The sequence below is a fragment of the Balaenoptera acutorostrata genome, chromosome 14 (genome assembly GCF_949987535.1).
Source record: "Balaenoptera acutorostrata chromosome 14, mBalAcu1.1, whole genome shotgun sequence".
Lineage (NCBI taxonomy): Eukaryota > Metazoa > Chordata > Mammalia > Artiodactyla > Balaenopteridae > Balaenoptera > Balaenoptera acutorostrata.
In genome coordinates, this window is record NC_080077.1 from 81,226,527 (window position 1) to 81,247,098 (window position 20,572).

The 20,572-nt window shown below is 37.0% G+C and overlaps 1 protein-coding gene across 7 annotated transcripts in view; it reads right to left on the bottom strand.

Annotated features, from left to right (window-relative positions):
• MYO6 (myosin VI) overlaps window positions 1–20,572 on the bottom strand; it is a 139,759-nt gene that overhangs the window by 51,974 nt on the left and 67,213 nt on the right. For all 7 annotated transcript variants that reach the window (XM_057527753.1, XM_057527752.1, XM_057527751.1 and 4 more), the window contains exons 10-16: window positions 20,212–20,376; window positions 13,697–13,777; window positions 10,532–10,712; window positions 5,427–5,571; window positions 4,111–4,268; window positions 2,637–2,728; window positions 50–122 (exon numbers count right to left, since the gene is read on the bottom strand). In XM_057527753.1, the coding sequence (XP_057383736.1) occupies window positions 50–122; window positions 2,637–2,728; window positions 4,111–4,268; window positions 5,427–5,571; window positions 10,532–10,712; window positions 13,697–13,777; window positions 20,212–20,376 (895 nt within the window). The remainder of the gene's footprint in view (window positions 1–49; window positions 123–2,636; window positions 2,729–4,110; window positions 4,269–5,426; window positions 5,572–10,531; window positions 10,713–13,696; window positions 13,778–20,211; window positions 20,377–20,572) is intronic.

Genomic DNA, 20,572 nt, shown 5'->3' on the forward strand with positions numbered 1-20,572 from the left:
ACTGTATCTTCCCATATTTCCCAAAAGTACAGCAAAAAAAAATACATACCTATACAGTCCTGGTTATCCACGTAATGTACTTCATTCACACCTAAACCTTCCTTTTGATAGAGTTCTTGTTCCTAAAATGAAATAATCATAATCATAGATATGGAGCTACTGTGTGATAGGAAATGGATTCACTGCACCATATCCGATCATAACAGTTATTGATTAGTCCGTGTATGAGGTTCACACCAGCTGATTCGGGGACTGACAAGCCTTACCAAACATTAGGGAAGAAAAATCCTTGCCCCTAAAGCAAGGCGAAATCAAAACTTACATGGCCAGCATAACATGATTCACATTATGTGGAAATGTTCCCTCCTGCAGATAAGCACGCTTTTCCTGAAATACACTGGGCAGCCAGGCACAAACACAGGGATCTGTTTATAACCATTCAAACCCAAGACAAGACCAGGGCTTTGAAACATTTTTAGCAATTCTAAAGTCAAACTTCCCAGTAGAATAGACCAGGGATCGGCAAACTTTTCTGGAAGGGCCAGATAGTAAATATTTTCAGCTGTGGGCCATACTGCCTTTGTCACAAGTGTGCAATTATGCCACTGCAGGGCGAAAGCAGCCACAGATAACAGTAAATGAAGAAGCATGGCTGGCTTCCAATAAAATTTCATTGGTAAAATTAGGCGGCATGCTGGATTTGTCCTGAAGGCCATAGTTTACCCCTGGAATACACAGAGGAACAAAACTTGCTTTGATAATTTTAAAAAACTTAAAAAACCGCTAAACAAACAAGCTCCCTGCTGACATGAAATTTGTCTCTCCTATTATATATCCTCAATAGCCCTCAATCATCGTCTAAAGACAGGTAGAGCAGATTTATAACATTTATAGACAAACACTAACATCAAGGAAAGAGCAATTAACTGCAAATGGGCTCTAATATCTACACAGTGATATAAATGAGGAGTATATCATTGGGGAAAATAAACATAATTTAGAAGAATAATTTACAAATCAAAGTTAAGTTCCTGGATGTAATTCTGGTATCTTCTTAAAATTAAAAAAAAAAAAAAAAAAGAGGAGGGAGGGATTTTATCACAGATGGGTGAGCAACGCAATGAGCTTAGGGTGATGTATATTTCAACCTTTTTTTCCCCTGAACGTTTAAATATTTCCTCCCACGAGACATACTATTTAGAAAAGGTTTCTGTCATTCTAGAAGGCACTGTCTACTTGAACTCAACCTGAATTTGAACTTCACACATTTACTTTAAAGAATTATTATAAAAATAAACATGGATCAAGGCACTGTCTCCTCTTCATGTAGTTTCTACATAAAGCTTGCTGGGCTGGTGTGGAAGGGAAGAATGAAGGCTGATTAAGTGAGAAGCATACATGCAAAACTTCACACAGTAATGAAAGGACTAAGGCTGCCAGATGAAACTTTTCAGAGAAACTATCCTAACTGATAGGTACTTGTTTTAACCTGTTTTATTTATGCCAGAATTGGTATAATATATAAGATATTATAAGATAAGGTATAAAAGTTGGAATGTACTAGGAAACCCATAAAGACAAAACACAATAAAAATGGGGGAAAGATGAATGGGATGGGAACAGGAAAGAAAATATTTCACATTTCAAGTCCAGAGACAGTGGGGAACTCAGAACACAGCAGTGCTAATACGAAGGGAACAGTGCTGTGAGCCGGCAGCCGGAAAGGAGGGTTCAGACCTGCAGAAGTCACTGAACTTCTGCAGTTTCTTCATCTGTAAAACAAAGGGCTGCACGAGATTAACAGATGAATTCTGAGTTCCCTTTAACTCTACTTTCTTCATTCAGTAAGACATATCTCAAACGGCTCAAAGGAAGGAAAGACAAGGGTTATCAGTAGGTGGAGAATTCAAAATACAAGGTAAAAAATGGTGAGTCTAATCACAAACCCACTGATCCAAAGCTACTTTTACTCACTGTGTGCTCTGAGGTGGTACAAAGGAACCTTCCTAGACTTGAGACTGTGAGTGTAGGCCACTAGTCATCCATCTACTACAAGCAGGGGCAGGAAGTCCTTACTGGACCGGAGATGGTGTCCAGCCAAAAGCACCCCACTGACAGGCCACTGGCAGTGCACAAGGTATCCTGGCAGGGAAAGAGCTGCCCGGAGGTGGGCCAGGCCAGCGGCCCCAGGGAATCTCCTGGCCTGGTGGCTTTCCTGCCATACGGAGAGAGGGCAAGCAGGCAGCAGAGTGGACAGAAGCAGAGACACAGAGGAACAGGGGGAGATGTCCAGGTCAGGGCTGAGAGCAGACTATTGTTTGGCCGTGGCAGGAGTAGAGACAACAGAATCAGGAAAAGAAACAAGCAGAATTTCAAGTCTAGTAAAAGTCACTAGTAAGAAGCAAGAGACATTCACTTCTGAGGAGGTGCCTATTAAGAGTTTTTACTGGGTCCCTAAGCCTCAGCTGTACCATTAACACTTCTGATGGGCCACTGGGGCCCACACTGGGCATCTCTGATTCCCTGGGCCACCTTACATCACACCCCATCCATCGGGCTAACTGCAGTATGTCTCTGTACCGTGAAATTTAAAATAGCTCAATGCGGTTCTTAAATCTAAATTGTATGGCAATTACCTCCTTCAGAATCCTTTCATTAAAAAACTGTTGAAGTTTTTCATTGCAGTAGTTGATGCAAAATTGTTCAAAACTGTTACGTTCAAAGTACTCTGAAAACAAAACCAGAATCAAGAGTCATCATCAGATCAACTTCACATTAATAAACTTAACTTAGGATAAAATTTTATTGTATCAGTGTTTAATTTAACATTAGGTTAAAAAATATACATATAATTGTTCCATACTCCCCAAATGCTCTTATTTCGAGACTTAAAATTTGATATGCATTAAAATTAAGTATTAAAAATACCTTCGCTTGACAAAAAGGTGTTTGGCAGACAAGATAAGTGTCATATAGTAAAAGATGTAAAATATACATCACTTGTAAAGATTTTTAAAGCACAGGTGCTAAAGCAATCTAAATCAAAGAAGAAAAATGACTTAAAATGTAAGTACTTTATATTTTTCTATATAATCTGTAAAACAGTTAGAAAAAAATATTATGGATACTAATGCATTTCTAAAATTAAGGGATTGCATTACATAATTTCTAAGATCCCTGTAGCTCTAAAATGTCATGACTCTGTGTATGTGAGTGTTATACTAAAACGGTGCAGACCAGGAAATAAATATCTGAAGATTACGAAATCTTAAGTCAGTGACACGTGTTTCTCTACCTTTGACCATAAGGTAATGCTTTATTGTAAATTTTAAAATATGTATTACATCGAAAACAAAACTCTGCCCCTCCCAAGTGTAAACGCTCATATCTTCCCTTGACAAAGGCAAACAAATCACGAAGGACAGCACTTTTGCACAGAGGCAACACTCACACTGATAAAGCCCAATATGAAAACGGTCAGGCTTACTTTGAGATTTTTACAACACGGTAATTCTGAACAAAGCAGCATTCAGATATCAGTGACTCGTTTCATTTCTGGTTATACACCTCCACAGTTGTTCTCAAATATCTATCTTGACAGCGTACTCATTTGGTGGAAATTAATTGGAAATAGCTATCTGTTGACAACTAACACTAATGATGAATTTTTTACACATCGTCATGAGTCTGGCCTGTGTGCTAGGTCAACCTGTACCCAGGTCTACGCTGGAGCCAATGGTTTTAATGACTTAATTCTCTTTATCAGCAGCACTCAAGACTTCACCTTTATCAGCTGTGCTCATTTAAGAGTACAGAGACATCTCTACCTATAGTAGTTTCAGTCAACGTGTTTTAAAAGCATTAGTGTGACCAAAATCCATGAGTCCTTCCTTTCCTTTTTTTTTTTTTGAAGCATTAGCTTCCTACTTAAATCGTATTATGAAATGAAATGGTGGTATGGACATATAACTGGAAGTGAATACCAGTTCCCTTGTAATACCTTTCATCAAGTGAAAGGTATTACAAGGGGAAAAAAGTTTTTAAAATTTTATTTTAAACATGTGCGAAAATATCAAACAGATACAAACTCACAAACAAAACTATACTTACCAAATCCAGCAATATCTAGGACTCCGATAAAATAGGATGATGTTTCAAAAGGAAAACACTGATTTACCCTGTTGACCACGTGATCGAAAAGATGGCTATAGACAGTCTTTGCCAAGGCATCCCGGGCATTGTTTGCTTGCTCCACTTTCAGGGGTACCCTGTAAAAGAAGACCGTACCAACAGGAATTCTTCATAGTAATATGTTGTGGAAATAATGCCATAGTCCCAAGAACTAAGTACATACTCACTGTGAAGAACAAAATAAATAGTTACAAAATGTCATTCGTGAACAGAGACAGGTAAACGGGGCTAAGTAGAATACTTCAAGAGAATTATCTACAAGATAATTAGATTAAAAATCGATCACTGGGTAAAAGAACATTAGGCTCAAAAAATCTTTTTAACCTTAATTTATACCTCACTGTATGTGCTGAATATATAAAAAAATTATTCCGAGGAATAATCTTCCATGTGACTTTCTTAAATGCCAAAGAAATTGTGTTTAATTCAAGACCACTTTAAAGGTCAGTAACTTGGTTAACACTGTTCAGGAAAAAAATGTTTACGTCTTAAAATCCAAACTGTCCAACTCTACTCTTTCATATAAATAACTACACGGTATAACAGTGTCGGACGCTGCAGATACAGATACACAGTCCGATGAAGAGAGGCTGCCACAGGAAAGAACTTCCAAACACTGTGCTAAATGCTGTCATAAAGCGTGAGGCCCTGTGGCAATACCAGAAAAAATTATCAAAATTTGGAAGTAACCTTAAAAGTCATTCAGGTCAGACCAATACTTGAATCCCTTCTAAACAGTGATTTTCCAACTTACATTTCTTGTAACAGAACCCTTTCCTAAAGGGACTCTTATGTGGACACGCCATACTTAAGACACAAAAAAGAACGGCTTTGGAACACAGGGGAAACGGAGGACATGATTGCTGAGAGGACCACCCACCTGTGCTTTTACCAGCCTTCCCTTGGGTTCCAGAAATCTCTCCAAGGAACCATGCAACTGTAGGGCACTATTATACATCCTCCTCGCTGAGATTTTCTTCATAATAATAATCTGGAGTTGGCTTAGCAAAGAATCGGGCAAAGCGTACCTTGCTAATATTTCCCAAAGTAAGAGTTACCGAATTTTCTGAGTGGCTAAAAGATCTTTTTTACCCTTATTTTTTTTACTTCGTTGAAAGTTTTTTGAAATATGTCACTAGAAACTCACTGTCTGCCTTATTCAGCAAGCGATAGAGGACCTGGCTTTTTTCCCCACAAGGCAGGATTTTTACAGAGCGATGAGTGAGGGAACTTACTTTATCACTGTTCCTTTGGTGCCTCCTGCTGTTGTTAGCATGACTCTTGTAGTTAAACTTACACGAAGATCATCTTGATCCAAACCCAGTAACTCAGCACAATACTCCAATGACTGAGTAGATTTATTCTTCAGATTACAGCCACCTAATGAACACATATTTCAATTTGAAATTAATAAACATTGTGTAAACCAGATTTTCAAGATGCATTTCTTAGAAGTACACTTCACTTACATAAAACTATGGACTAGACAAGCTTAGTTTGACTTTTAATTTCACCTCGCTTGTTCCCCGCCCTTGTCAGACACTCACACTGCCAAGGTCAGTGGGAGACCCTCACTCAGGGTAGCCCATGATACAATCCATTCAGCCCATCAATTTTAGCCTGTCACAGTTTCATTTTTTAATGACCCTGCAAGCAAAATATACTAATGATAGATTATAATCCTTGTTAATATATTAAAATAAATCTCTGGAAAAACAGAGTGCCTTATCACTAAAATCATACGACTGCAGAAAACATCAAGGAGTAATTTCAGTGGTAAATGTTGTGAGGCACCGGAGTAGGTCAGTGTGGGTGTGGACGTTTGTCTATGTGTGTGGGGGTGTGTGTGTGCACATGCGTGTGCTCGTGAGGCTCGGGGACAAAGGAAGAGGGTGAGGAGGGCACGGCTATTTCCTGTACATCATATCTATAGATTTCTATTTATGGAGCTTGTATTAAAAAGTTTTTTCTAGAAAGACAGAATACCACAGTGCTTAGACTCGGGGCTGTTCTGGCTCTACAACTTACTAGTTGTGTGACCTTGAACGAGTTACTTATTCTTTCTGTACTCAGTTTCCTCACCCATACAATGAGAATACTAACTGTACTAGCCTAATAAGGTTGTTATGAAGATTAATAAGGTTATATACGTGAAGTGCCTGGAATAGTGTCTGGTACCTAATAAGCACTATATGAAGGTACCTATAATTATTATCTTATTACTACTACTATTAAAAATAATACACATTTTATTAACGTTTTTATGGTTTAGTGCTTATACATGATTCATTTTAAGACTAATTTCAAAATTACAAAAAATGTATGAAACCATAATGGGAATTTTATCATGACAAATTAATACACTACTTAACAGACTACTCTCAGGAGAAATAAACCATGAGATCTTATATGAATAAGGCGTTGTCAAGACAATTCACTGGGGGAAAAGAACAGCTTTTCAGACAAATGGCACTGGACAACTGGACATCCACATGTAGAAGAATGAAGTTGGACCCCTACTTCACACCATACGCAGAAATTAACTCAAAGTCAGTCAAAGACCTAAAGGTAAGAGTAACACTGTTAAACTCTTAGAAGAATACAGACATAAATCCTTGTGATCTTGGACCAGGTAATGGCTTCCTAGATATGGTACCATAAGCAACAAAAGAAAAACAGACAAACTGGATTTCATCAAAATGAAAAACTTTTGTGCTTCAAAGAACATTATCCAAAAATGAAAAACATAACCCGCAGAATGAGAGAAAATATTTGCAAATTATATATCTGATAAGGAACTTGTATTTAGAACATATTAAAAAACTCTTACAACTCAATAATAAAAAGGCAATCCAATTAATAAGTGAGTAAAGAACATAAGTAGTCATTTCTCAAAAAAAGATACACAAATGGCCAATACAGTTGAAAATATGCTCAACATCATGAGCCATCAGGAAAATGCAAATAAAAACCACAATGAGGTAGCACTTCGCAGGCACTAGGGTGGTAAGAATGTAAAACCCTTCAGTTACTTTGAAAGTCAATTCCTCATAAGGTTAAATATAGAATTACCCTATGACTCAGCAATTCTACTCCTAGGCATACACCCAAGAGAAATGAAAACATGTGTCCACACAAAACCTTGCACACAAATGTTTATAGCAGCATAATTCATAACAGCCAAAGGTGGAAGCAACTTAAAAGTTCATCAAATAACAAATGGATAAACAAAATGTGGTATATCCATACAATGGAATATTACTCAGCAATAAAAAGAAATGATGCACTGACACATGTTAAAACATGGATGAACCTTGGAAACATTATGCTAACTGAAAGAAGCCAGTCACAAAGAGCACATATTGTATGATTCCATTTATATGAAATGCCCATGATAGGCAAATTGATAGAGACAAAGTAGAACAGTGGTTGCCTAAAGGCTAGGGATTTGGGAGGAAATGGGGTGGGGGTGGGGGGTAAGGGTATAGGGTTTGTATCTGGAGTGATGAAAATATTCTAAAACTGAATATAGTGATTGTTGCACAACTCAATATGAATTATATTTCAATAAAGCTGAAAAAAAGAATAAGGGGAGAGGAATACTTAGAAGATATATTAAACCTTTAATTCTATGAAAGTAAGATTACTACTAATTTCTAGTTTATACACACATACACATTATCTAAAATTACATAACTCAAAAAGTTGACCAACAATAATTGATTAATTCATTTAAATACTTCTTTTTTTTTTTTTTTTTTTTTACTATTCTGCAAAGTTTCTTACACACTTCCAGGAATTATGTAAGGCTAGCATAGAAAAAAATTTATTTTAAAAGTTTCAAAAGGGCAAAATACTGTGAAATAACTCAAGGCTTTTCATGTCACTCCCTTTCCAAAAAAGAACTTCTTTGACCACTTTTTACATTAGTTGTTATAATAATGTATGTTTTTGTTATGTGGAATTTTGAAAACATAGGAAGTGCCTAGAGGTATTCTTTGCGTTTCCATCATGAATAAACTTTTAAATAGCAGTGGGAGCTGTCTAAACATTTACTGAAGAATAAAATTTCTGATAAAATAATTACGAATATCCAGAGCTTTTTTCAAATTGCAAGGTCATGCCGAAATTGAGCTCTCTAGGGCAGGAAAAATCAATTCTGATTAGAAAGAAACCATCTGAATCTATAGGAAAGATCATAGGAAGGATGAAGATTAATATAATAAAATCTTAGCTATTAAAATAAAAATAGCCTAGTTTATTAATTCTCTGGATTCATTGCCTCATTCCAATCTGCTCTGCTTTCTGCTCATTTTCCCTTCAACAGAAGGAAGTTTGAGAAGAAAAATAAAAGATTATGTGAATGTCTGCTATGTGCCTTTGGACCATTTAAGTGCTTTTCAACTAACTAGATCATGCCACATTTATGATGCTCTGTGTACATCTGCATGTTTACCACACAGTAATAACATGAGGTGTGTGAAAATGCCACCTATCACTTCTAACAGCATGTCCAAACTGTGCGTTAATTTTTCTAAACTCTTTTGGATATTACTTAGAACTCCTACACGCTCCCTTGGTATAACAATGCTACAGAGCAAACGAAAATGTATTCTAACATTCATTACATTTTCAAATCCCTCAAAAAAAACTAATAACAATTTTAATGCATACTAAGAACATACCTGATTTTGCTTGGTTTTTCTTTTTGTTTCTTTTATTTTAATCTGGGAGTAATCTGCATTTTTATTTTACTTATTCATTAAAAAACAGAGTGATTACTACATGCCAGATGTAAGTATTCACATCATTCTACAAATATTTATCTCATTTATTCCTCTTTATAACATGAGGTAAGGCCTGTTATTTATTATTCCTAGTTTACAGGTGAGGAAACCGAGACACAGAGAGGTTAAGTTCCTGGCCCAAGGTCACACAGGCAGGTAACACACGGTGAAAAGCCTGGCCCAAGACCATGTGCTCTTACGCACCACACTCTGTCACACCTGATGTTGATGTCACAGCACCGTGGACACTCAGTCTGAAAGCCACTCAGACTGTCAACTTCCATCTGCTCAGAAGGTTCAGTGACAGGGGGCAATGAGGGGCAGTTATCACACGTACTGGAGTTAGTCAGACGTGGGTAGAACCGGCTCTCACACCTACAACTTCACTAATGACCATATTACTTAAACTTCTGCACAGGTCCTACTTCTGTAAAATGGAGATAATATCCTCTACCTCATTATCTTTATTAAGTTCAGATTATGATTATGATGTTTATGATGAAACACAGTATATGAAGGGTCTTGCACGTAGCAGACACATTTTTTTTAATGTTCTTTTTCCTTCCTCTTGTGCCCTTTTCCTTATATGCAAACTACTGCTAGGAAAAAACACTTCTCATGGATTATTTCTTCATTATTTTACGAATGAAAAATCCAAGGCTTAGAGAGCTTCTGGGATCTGCCACTAAAGCCCATGTTATTGACTACTATATTATAAATGGTGCTTTCGATTTTTTTAAAACTCTTTTAAACAATGTATTTATGCAGGAGTCAACAATCTTTTTCTCTAAAGAGTGAGGTTTTAGGCTTTGCCGGCCATCCAGTCTCTGTCACAACCCCAACCCTGCCACTACGAAAGCTGGCATAGGCAAGACATAAATAAGTGTGTGTGGCTGTGTTCTAACAATACTTTACTTACAAAAACAGGCAGCTAGTCAGATTTGACCATGAGCCATAGCCTGCCAACTCCCGCATTCATGGATCAAACTTAAGATCATATAAAAAGCCTTACTATTTACGCAGAGACTGAAACAATACAGTTGAAAAGTTACTACAGTGCAGGCATTTAAATGATCTGTTCAATCTGCATCAAGCTTAACCTGCTTTCATTTCCCAGTAACAATGTATATGGGCTTTCATGTATTCAATTATCCTAATTAACCAAGTTTAGATCAATGAACCAGAAAAATGTCAAAATACCTTAAAAGATGGTAGAGAGAATTATTATGTTCACTTATTGGAAAAGATTAATATCACTTGAAACATTTAACCAAATATGACGTTGGTAGTCAGGATTATTTATCCTTCACAGAACGAGTTTATTCCTCACCCATATCACTGATTTATTCAACAAGAGCTCATAATAACGAATAATGCAGCATCCTGCAGCTGCAAGATTTATCACATAATACAATATATTCTAGAAATGTAGGGTATTAACAAACCTGCACACAGAGTAAATCTTCATAGGACAATTAAATGACAGAACTTCTAATTTTACTCCTTTTTAAAATAAAGCAAAAGAAAAAGACCACAGGAAAACAGAAAAAAACCTGAAGTGCTGCCGGCTTCCTCAAAATCAATATTTCCAAGGTGCAGGACGCCAGCTACCACCCGGAACAGATCAAGCTTTTCTTCATCATCCAAACCAATCTTCTTCATGGCTGTGCACATTCTAATAAAATCTCCATGGTCATCTAACAAAGGATCTTTCAAGGAACCTGCCTTAAGATACTACAAAACAAGAAGACATCAATTAATTGTGGTTTACATTATTTAAGTATACTAACACAACTACACAACGTCTACTCACTATATAACATGCAAAAATAAAACGTGTCAATCATAAAACTTTAGTGTTCCAACACATTCAAAAACTGAATGACTGGGCAAAGTGTACCCAGGATTTATGTATCATTTCTTTCAATGACATGTGAATCTACAACTATCTCAATAAAAATTTCAGTCAAAAATGGAATGAGATGTTTTCCAATTTAATTACAATTTTAACTCTAAAACTAGGATATTATATAAAAATATAAACTGAATGAAAGTGAAGGGAATATCAGTGGTTGGAATGAATCAACATGAAACCATAGGTCAAAAAGAACTGAGGTTTTAAAAAACTGTAATAAAAATTTAAATCTGAAACTTAGCATTACACTCCTTCAGGTTAACTGCCATCAACTGCACCAATATTCAACAGCAGTAACGAGTGAATGGGCTAACAACAATGTTCATGGCCTGGGAATTAATTTTTAAACCTTTCTGTATTAGTATATATGAGGTAAAGTGTATTAGTAAGCATTATGCTTATGCTAAGAATTTATGCAATGACTGAAAACATTTCCAAAAAAATGAAGAGAAAATTTGCTTTCTCTCCTAAAAGAATGTGCATCTAAAGTATTCATTTACTAGAACCTATAACAAACTCAGAAAAAGGAAGAAGAAAAGTCAGCCCTGCAGAAACTAGAAGGAGGAAAAAAAAATTACTGGACACAGAAAGACTGGACTAGCAATTTTCCAGAACTTGAGAATGAATAAGTAAAATTAAACATTAGGTAACAGCATCAGAATTAACTGGTCATTAAAGATGCCCCTAGGAGATGTTTCTTTTCCTCCAGGTTGCCAATTGCTTGCCAGCTAAATTTGTAATTTCCTTTCCATACAAGTCTTTAAAATGTTTAATTATGCATGTGTAAAATTTCTGGAAAATGTCTAGACAAAGAAATTTAATTTTATTCTTAAAGAAAACAATCACATGCAGCCAAATTTAAAACAAAGCACATATCGTGCAGAATTTTTAGTCTTGCAATTGAACGGTTACTTCATTTAAAAACTGTTTCTAATCAAATGTCAATGAATATATTGCTATCACGGCAGACTAAAAATACTGCATTCTCCTGAAACTAATACACAGCTTAAAGACATGCCAATGGAACTAGGCAAAGGATTCTAAATAGTCAAAATGATCACCTCATCCTCCTGATAAAGAAGACAATAAAAAGCAATTTAAACATATTAAATCCATTATTCACTTATATATTTTTATATATAAACCCAGTAATATGAATAAGATTCCTAACAAACTATGTTGACTCTAGAATCAGGAAGTGCACATTTTCTTCCTAAGAGAGCACAAAGACTGCTACTCTTTGGAGAGTAAAATCCAGTTTTCTTTCCTCTCCACCCAGTTTTTTTTTTTTTTTTTTTTAAGGTAAAGCTACTTTAATTATTTATTTATTTATTTATTTATTTATGGCTGTGTTGGGTCTTCGTTTCTGTGCAAGGGCTTTCTCTAGTTGCAGCGAGCGGGGGCCACTCTTCATCGCGGTGTGCGGGCCTCTCACTATCGCGGCCTCTCTTGTTGCGGAGCACAGGCTCCAGATGCGCGGGCTCAGTAATTGTGGCTCACGGGCCTAGTTGCTCCGCGGCACGTGGGATCTTCCCAGACCAGGGCTCGAACCCGTGTCCCCTGCATTAGCAGGTGGATTCTCAACCACTGCGCCACCAGGGAAGCCCTCCACTCAGTTTTTTCCATGGTAAAAGATCAAATTTATATATGCATATATTTTTTCCTTTGGGATAGCTACAGTATCCCAACAGGAAACATCCCTATTATCTTAGTGGAAAAAATACAATTTCTATATTTCAATGATGCCAAATAAAAATATAGGTTATCATAACAAAGGAAGATACCATAATAAATATTAATGTCACTTCTTAATGTTCCAACCATGGATGTAATATAAAGTTTACATACATCTGTGTCTAAAATGATAAATAAAATGTCAACTTAAAAATTAACTGCAGACACATCTGCTTAGAATTCAAATTAATGGGAATTTGTAGTTGCTTTCTATTCTTTTCTATGAATATATTAAAGATATAATTCACCTCACCATTTTGAAAGTAGTCAAAAACATCTGACTCACAAATGCAGGGGCATTAAAAACCGAGAATAAAACCTTGTTCACTTAAATATAAATCTTTTAATAAAATAAAGACAATATGAACTAGTCCCTATAATTAACCCTGACTTAGGATTTCATAATTTAAGCTAAGTAGATACAACTTAATCCCACTTATTACTTAAACACTGCATATTAAAATTTATAAAAGTTGCAGTAGATTTCTAGATTAAGGATTTAATGTTTTTAAAATAATACTTAATGGTATAATTATATCTACTTACTCTTAGAAATACAATGATTTAGTAAGACCTATACACAAAACTTTTCATAATATATTACAGAAACATGATGTTTTAAAGAGAAATATTAAATAATACATAAGCATTAGTTCACAAGAATGCTCACTCTACTTATTGTCTACATCAAAGCTTACTTCGGCCTTGACATAGACAATAAATTATGAAGGACATACTTTATACTTAATCACAAATGGGTAATATGAGAGTAAGTTTCAAAAATGTCAGCAAAGGATGATTCTTAGGCAATCTGATGCCCTCATGCCGGGAAAATAACAAGAGTGCACTGAGGTCCCACCAAGAAGACCCAGAACCTGTGGCTTCTGCAGATACCGAAAGAGGTGTAAAGTACTTCTCGGCGAGAGGTGTGGATGAGTATTTAGGTTTTATAAGCATAAGCCTAAAAGTAAGAGATCTTACTTGGTTTCCAAAATAAAAAATAGAATACATCTTTCAGCACAATTTTTTTGGATTAAAGATTATAATTTTTTTTAAAAGGCTACTTTACCTCAGGACTTTTTCGGTTCTGTAAAATGTGTTTGTCAGTTTCCTTGTTAGCAAAGTATCTAGTGCAGCCTCGGTTTAAATACTATGACAAAGAAATTTAAAATATAATTAACAAATATGATCCACAGGAAAACAATACAAAGGAAAACACAACTTATCAAATAGTGCTAACTCTAAAGAATTTCTAAACATAACCTGAGTATCATTTAATCTCTCAATTAAAATCAATACTTCTATATATCATAAACATTTCATTCTTACTAATCACAGCAGAGATGGTGAAAATCCTAACCTGACAATAGATTAAATTACATGATTAACATAAAAACCAATACCATAAAGCTTTCCTATTTTTCAAAGGTAGCAATTTTTTAAAAATATATATCTCCAGTTTATTTATTCATTTTAAACATCTTTATTGGAGTATAATTGCTTTACAGCATTGTGTTAGTTTCTGCTGTATAACAAAGTGAATCAGCTATATGCATACGTATATCCCCATATCCCATCCCTCTTGCATCTCCCTCCCACCCTTCCTATCCCACCCCTCTAAGTGGTCATAAAGCACCGAGCTGATCTCCCTGTGCTATGCAGCTGCTTCCCACTAGCTATCTATCTTACATTTGGTAGTATATGTATGTCCATGCCACTCTCTCACTTCATCCCAGTTTACCCTTCCCCCTCCCCGTGTCCTCAAGTCCATTCTCTATGTCTGTGTCTTTATTCCTGTCATGCCCTTAGGTTCATCAGAACCATTTTTTTTTAAGATTCCATATATATGTCTTAGCATTCGATATTTGTTTTTCTCTTTCTGACTTACTTCACTCTGCATGACAGACTCTAGGTCCATCCACCTCACTACAAAATAACTCAATTTCGTTTCTTTTTATGGCTGAGTAATATTCCATTGTATATATGTGCCACATCTTCTTTACCCATTCATCTGTCGACGGACACTTAGGTTGCTTCCGTGCCCTGGCTATTATAAACACTGCTGCAATGAACATCCCTTGATCATTACGCAGTGTCCTTCCTTGTCTCTTGTAACATTCTTTATTTTAAAGTCTATTTTATCTGATATGGCTATTGCTACTCCAGCTTTCTTGTGATTTCCATTTGCATGGAATATCTTTTTCCAACCCCTCACTTTCAGTCTGTATGTGTCCCTAGGTCTGAAGTGGGTCTCTTGTAGACAGCATATGTACGTGTCTTGTTTTTGTATCCATTCAGCCAGTCTATGTCTTTTGGTTGGAGCATTTAATCCATTTATATTTAAGGTAATTATCGATATGTATGCTCCTATTACCATTTTCTTAATCATTTTGGGTTTGTTTTTATAGGTCTTTTCCTTCTCTTTTGTTTCCTGCCTAGAGAGGTTCCTTTAGCATTTTTTGTAAAGCTGGTTTGGTGGTGCTGAATTCTCTTAACTTTTGCTTACCTGTAAAGTTTTTATTTTCTTCATTGAATCTGAATGAGATCCTTGCCAGGTACAGTAATCTTGGTTGTAGGTTTTTCCCTTTCCTCACTTCTAATATGTCCTGCCACTCCCTTCAGGCTTGCAGAGTTTGTACTGAAAGATCAGGTGTTAACCTTATGGGGATTCCCTTGTATGTTATTTGTTGCTTTTCCCTTGCTGCTTTTAATATTTTTTCTTTATATTTAATTTTTCATAGTTTGATTAATATGTCCTGGCGTGTTTCTCCTTGGATTTATCCTCTATGGGACTCTCTGTGCTTCCTGGACTTGACTGACTGTTTCCTTTCCCATGTTAGGGAAGTTTTTGACTATAACCTCTTCAAATATTTTCTCAGACCCTTTTTTTTTCTCTTCTTCTGCGATCCCTATAATTCGAATGTTGGTGTGTTTAATGTTGTCCCAGAGTTCTCTGAGACTGTCCTCAATGCTTTTCTTTCTTTTTTCTTTATTCTGCTCCCTGGCCGTTATTTCCACCATTTTATCTTCCAGCTCACTTATCCGTTCTTCTGCCTCAGTTACTCTGTTGATTCCTTCTGGAGTATTTTTAATATCAGTAATTGTGTTGTTCATACGTGTTTGTTTGGTCTTTAGTTCTTCTAGATCCTTGTTAAATGTTTTCTGTATTTTCTCCATTCTGTTCCTGAGATTTTGGATCATCTTTACTATCATTACTCTGAATTCTTTTTCAGATGCCTATTGCGTCTTCATTTATTTGGTCTTGTAGGTTTTTATCTTGCTCTTTCATCTGTGACATCTTTTTTTGGCGTTTCACTTTTTTTTTGATGGGTGGTGCTGTATTCTTGTCTTACTGGTTGTTTGGCCTGAGACATCCAGCACTGGAGTTTGCAGGCAGTTGGATACAGCTGGGTCTTGATGTTGAGATGAGGACCTCCAGGAGGCCACACTCCGATTGATATTCCCTGGCATCTGAGGTTCTCTGTTAGTCTAGCGGTTTGGACTCAGAGCTCCCACCACAGGAGCTCAGGCCCGACCTCTGGCCTGGGAACCAAGATCCTGCAAGCATGTGGCAGGCGAAGTCATGGTCCTCCAAAGACACGGACATCCAAATCCCTGGAACCGCTTGGCTGGGGCGCGGTGATGGGGACCTGGAGTCACCGGAGGGGCAGGGTGGTGGCCTGAGCCACACAGGGCGGCCTGGTGTCCTCGGGGTCAGAACCGGGCCACATACGCCGCCCACGCCGCCCAGCGCACCAGGGACTCTGCCTGGGCTTGACAGGCGTCTGCACCCCAGATTCACGTCCAAGCCCCAGATTTACGTCAGTGACCCCGGTTTTACGTCTGAGGCCCCAAATTTACATCTCAAAGGCAGCAATTTTAAATCTTCTCAGGGTTAAATCTTATTGAAAATACAGTTCATAAGATATGAACTAAATATGTAAAAAGTCTCAAATAAGGACCCACACTGTGGTTTAATATTTTGAGTAATATTTTAAATTCTGAATAATTAACAAATAATATTCTTGAGTTTCGTAATTTTTGATTTTTACAATCAGTCCTTCAAAACATGCCTTTCATACTGACAGTTAACACTAATTGTACATAAATTACAACACCTGCTCTATGAACCTTCACAGGTATTCAAATAACAATTTCAGCTTTTATCTCAATGATTTACTTTCCTGCCCAGAAGCCTTTAAAGGCTAAGTGCTTTGAAAACACAGAATAAGGGAAGCAGCTGAGAAGAAAATAATACATTGGTCTTGAAGAGAATCTTTTACCCACACTTAAGGGGTGGGGGTCGTTCAGGAAGGACATGCACAGGGAACAGGATGAGAAAATTTTTTAAACGTCTCAGCTTTTCTTAAATCAGGTCACTAGGATTCCACTGTCCCATGGCATCAATTCCATGGTTAAATATATCGATAACATATTACATACCAAGGAAAAATTTACAGTAAATTTTGAAAGATTTAGGGATAAATTAATACTTTAGATGATCAATGCATTTATCTCCCCCCATTACAGTGAAATATTAAAATACAGTTAAAACCAGAAAATAATATGCAATGAATTTTTCTTTGTAGCCTAGAATCTTGGGGGAAAGAATAAAATAGAAGGGAGAGGGGATAATACTGATGAGCATTTTCAATTGACTGTTTCAAAACAGAGCTCTTTTATTTAGTAGAATAATAGTAGCTTAACTATATAGAGCCAAAACAAATGTTTTCTTTGCTAGCAAGAGTTTTATCCACCCGCCCTAACTGTTTTATCAAATACTTGGCTTTTGGACAGATGGACTTAATATTAAAACCTAAGAAAAATACTTGTTTCTTCTAACTTTTCTGTAACTAGAAAGCTATAGCTATTCTTGTCACCCATTCTCATTCTATCCAAGCTTTATTTATATTCAAGGATTCTTGCATGACTATAACAAATGCTTCCATCGAACATGTGCAAAAATATTTCAAATTTTTGAATAATGCAAGCGTTTTAAACCTTTTATTTTCTGAAGTACATGTGGAGTTAATATGGGTGTTTTCAAACAGATGTATCTCTACAATTCTTTACATACTAATTTGGATAGAATAGTGACCAAAAAAACGGGGGCGGCGGGGGGGGGGGGGGAAAGCGTTCACCCTGCTGTAGAGTTTCTCCTTTGTCTTTACAACTTTACCCCTGAGTTCTAACTGGAGGCCTAAACTAAACCCGAGGAAAACCTGTTGAAATGACCAACACACTTTTAAGTCACTCTAAGGCAGAATCATTTGGGGGAAGGAATACAGAGGTGTGTGTACACCTGCCTGAGAGGAATATCCAAGATGGCAGGTGTTTTTGGATGAAAGGTAATGCTGTTCCACGAGTTTCCTCTTACCAGCAAGAGGACTCTCCCAGTTCATGCCACAGAGACAAGAAACTCTCTGACCTGATAAAGCATTTCAGTGGCTGCCCCCTTCGGATGGCTGTCCTTGTGCCAGGAAAGACTGTACATTCTGAGACACAGAAACTATGTTCCCAAGCCCCCAAGTAGAAAGAAATGCTCTATTAAGACAAGAATAGTCACATCACTTTATCATTAACTCAGTGTTGACAAAGCCACATCATCATTATTAAATTTTATATGATTCATATTAATTTATATTCCTGTTCTCAAAATCATTGTAGAGAAATGCCTCTTCTACTGTCATGAAGATAATGTGGGCAACTAACTTCAAATTCCAATTAATTTGGTGAGTTCTAGAGAAGGTTAAACATTTCAGAATTATATAAATAGATGCAGTTATAAAGCATTTTAAAACAATAGAGTTTTTAAATTTCCAAATATACATGAAAAGAAATTGATCGACGTAATAAAAGAAGAAGCCGGGTTGCACACACACACACACACACACACACACACTCACACACAGAACAATAATTAAGCATAAACGTGTGCCATGATTCTCAAATGGAGGACTTCTGGCCAGAGAGGACTATGAGAATCCCCTGGAGAGCTTCACACAAACTGCATTCCCTCCCCGCACCCCATGACTCCCGTGTCCCACACAGGGACACTACCTTCTAGCTGAGAATCTGTCACGCTAGCCACCCCACAGTCACCACTTCCTGAAACTCAGTATTGACTGGTGATCCTTGGCACTCCTGATTTCCTTGTACTTCTCTCACTACCCCACTTGTGCTTTCTTTCTGGGGCAACTCTTCAACTGCTCAGCCTCTTCAACTCCAGAGTCTGGATCCTGGCACAGGCTTTTCTACATTGTGCAATCTCTCTGGACAGCCTCAACTACTCACTGTCACAGTTGTAACTACCACCAGGGCGCTGACGTCTCCCAAACCTGTCCCTGCAGCACTGACCTGACCTTAGTTCACCCAAGAGTCCTCCAAACAGCTCCACTCTGATGACCCATAGGCTCCAAAACTGGACTCATCCTACACGCCATACTTCTTCCATCTGGCCCCAATGTGGTACTTACAGCCACCCAGTGACCCTAATCGTATTTTGGAAACTCATTCCAGACTCCTCCTTCTCCTTACCTACTTCAGTCTCCAAGTTCTGCCAATTTTACCTCCTCCTATTTCACACATCCCCTCCTCAGTAACCCTACCATCGCTAAAACAAATTCAGGCACTGAGTAACTGCTACGTCACCTAAAGCCACAGGTTCCCAACCCATTTACCCACAGCTGCAATTTCTATCCATCCCCTCCCTTACCCTCTTAAAGCTATCTTCCATATTAAACCCAGAGATAAGTACAGACCTGATATCCAACTTTCTACTTAACGCCCTTCGATCAGCTCCTTACTCACCACAGAAGTAAGACCAAACTCTCTAGCCTCACCTCCCACCCCTTCCTGTCCTACCATTAAGCTATTTCCTGCCTTTCTTTGTTCATCTTTTTGCATTTACCAGGAATACCTCTGCATGTTTCTTCCTCTAGTTATAGTTAACACTTGAAAATCCTTCAGGATTCTGATCCAGCATCAACAGTTCCAGTAAAGTTTTTCCAAAATCACCAGCACCCTATGCATCTCTCTCACTTATCATTTGACATATCACTCAGACTGTGTGTGTGTATGTGTGCATGTGTGTGTGTGTGTGTGTGTCTGTGTGCTTCCCACCAATTTAAGTTACTCAGAAGCAGGAACTGTGTCTCATTTATCTTTTTAACTCTGGCACAATGCCTGGTACCCAATGGGTAAGGAATAAATATTTGTTGAACTGAATGAAGGAAGACAAGTAGGGGTCCTTTATTAATTCAGTGGTCAAACTATTTTTTACAAATAAGTCAAAGGTAACATTAAAGCTAGCATTACAGAACTATTATAAACTTCTTAGTGAGTTTAAGGGGCTTAGCATCTATCCTTTTACCTATCCCATTATGTACCTCCTCATACAGTGTTATAAACTCAGCAGTAAATCTCAATACAGATCTACTTAGTACAGAAGTCATTCTATCCTATTACACTGAATTTAATGTAAGTTATATGCAACTAGACATCAAAATCCACTGAAATAAGTTTTAGAATAGAAGGCAACTCAATTTGCAAGAATTGTAGGAAATTTCTTTTCATCCAACCTACCCGAAAATTATCTGGGGAGCTCAAATGAAGTCTTTCCCTAGTATCTTCAGAAGCACCAGCACACAACCTATAAAAGATATGATAATTCCTTTCCTCTTTGCCTTGAACACAGATCCTAGATTTCTCTAGAAGATAATGTGAAACAAATCCTCCAACAACTGAACTCTAAAAAACAAAACAGAGAAATTACGTTTTTGCATTTAAAGTCTTAAAGTATAACCTACCAATGTTAAATTATCTTTTCTAATAATCATTTGTCTATCAAAGAGGTTGTAATTTATGAAATAAAGGGGAAAAAACAGATAACTAAATGTAAGTTTATAGTATTTACAGAGATCACAGTGAACACATATATTATCCC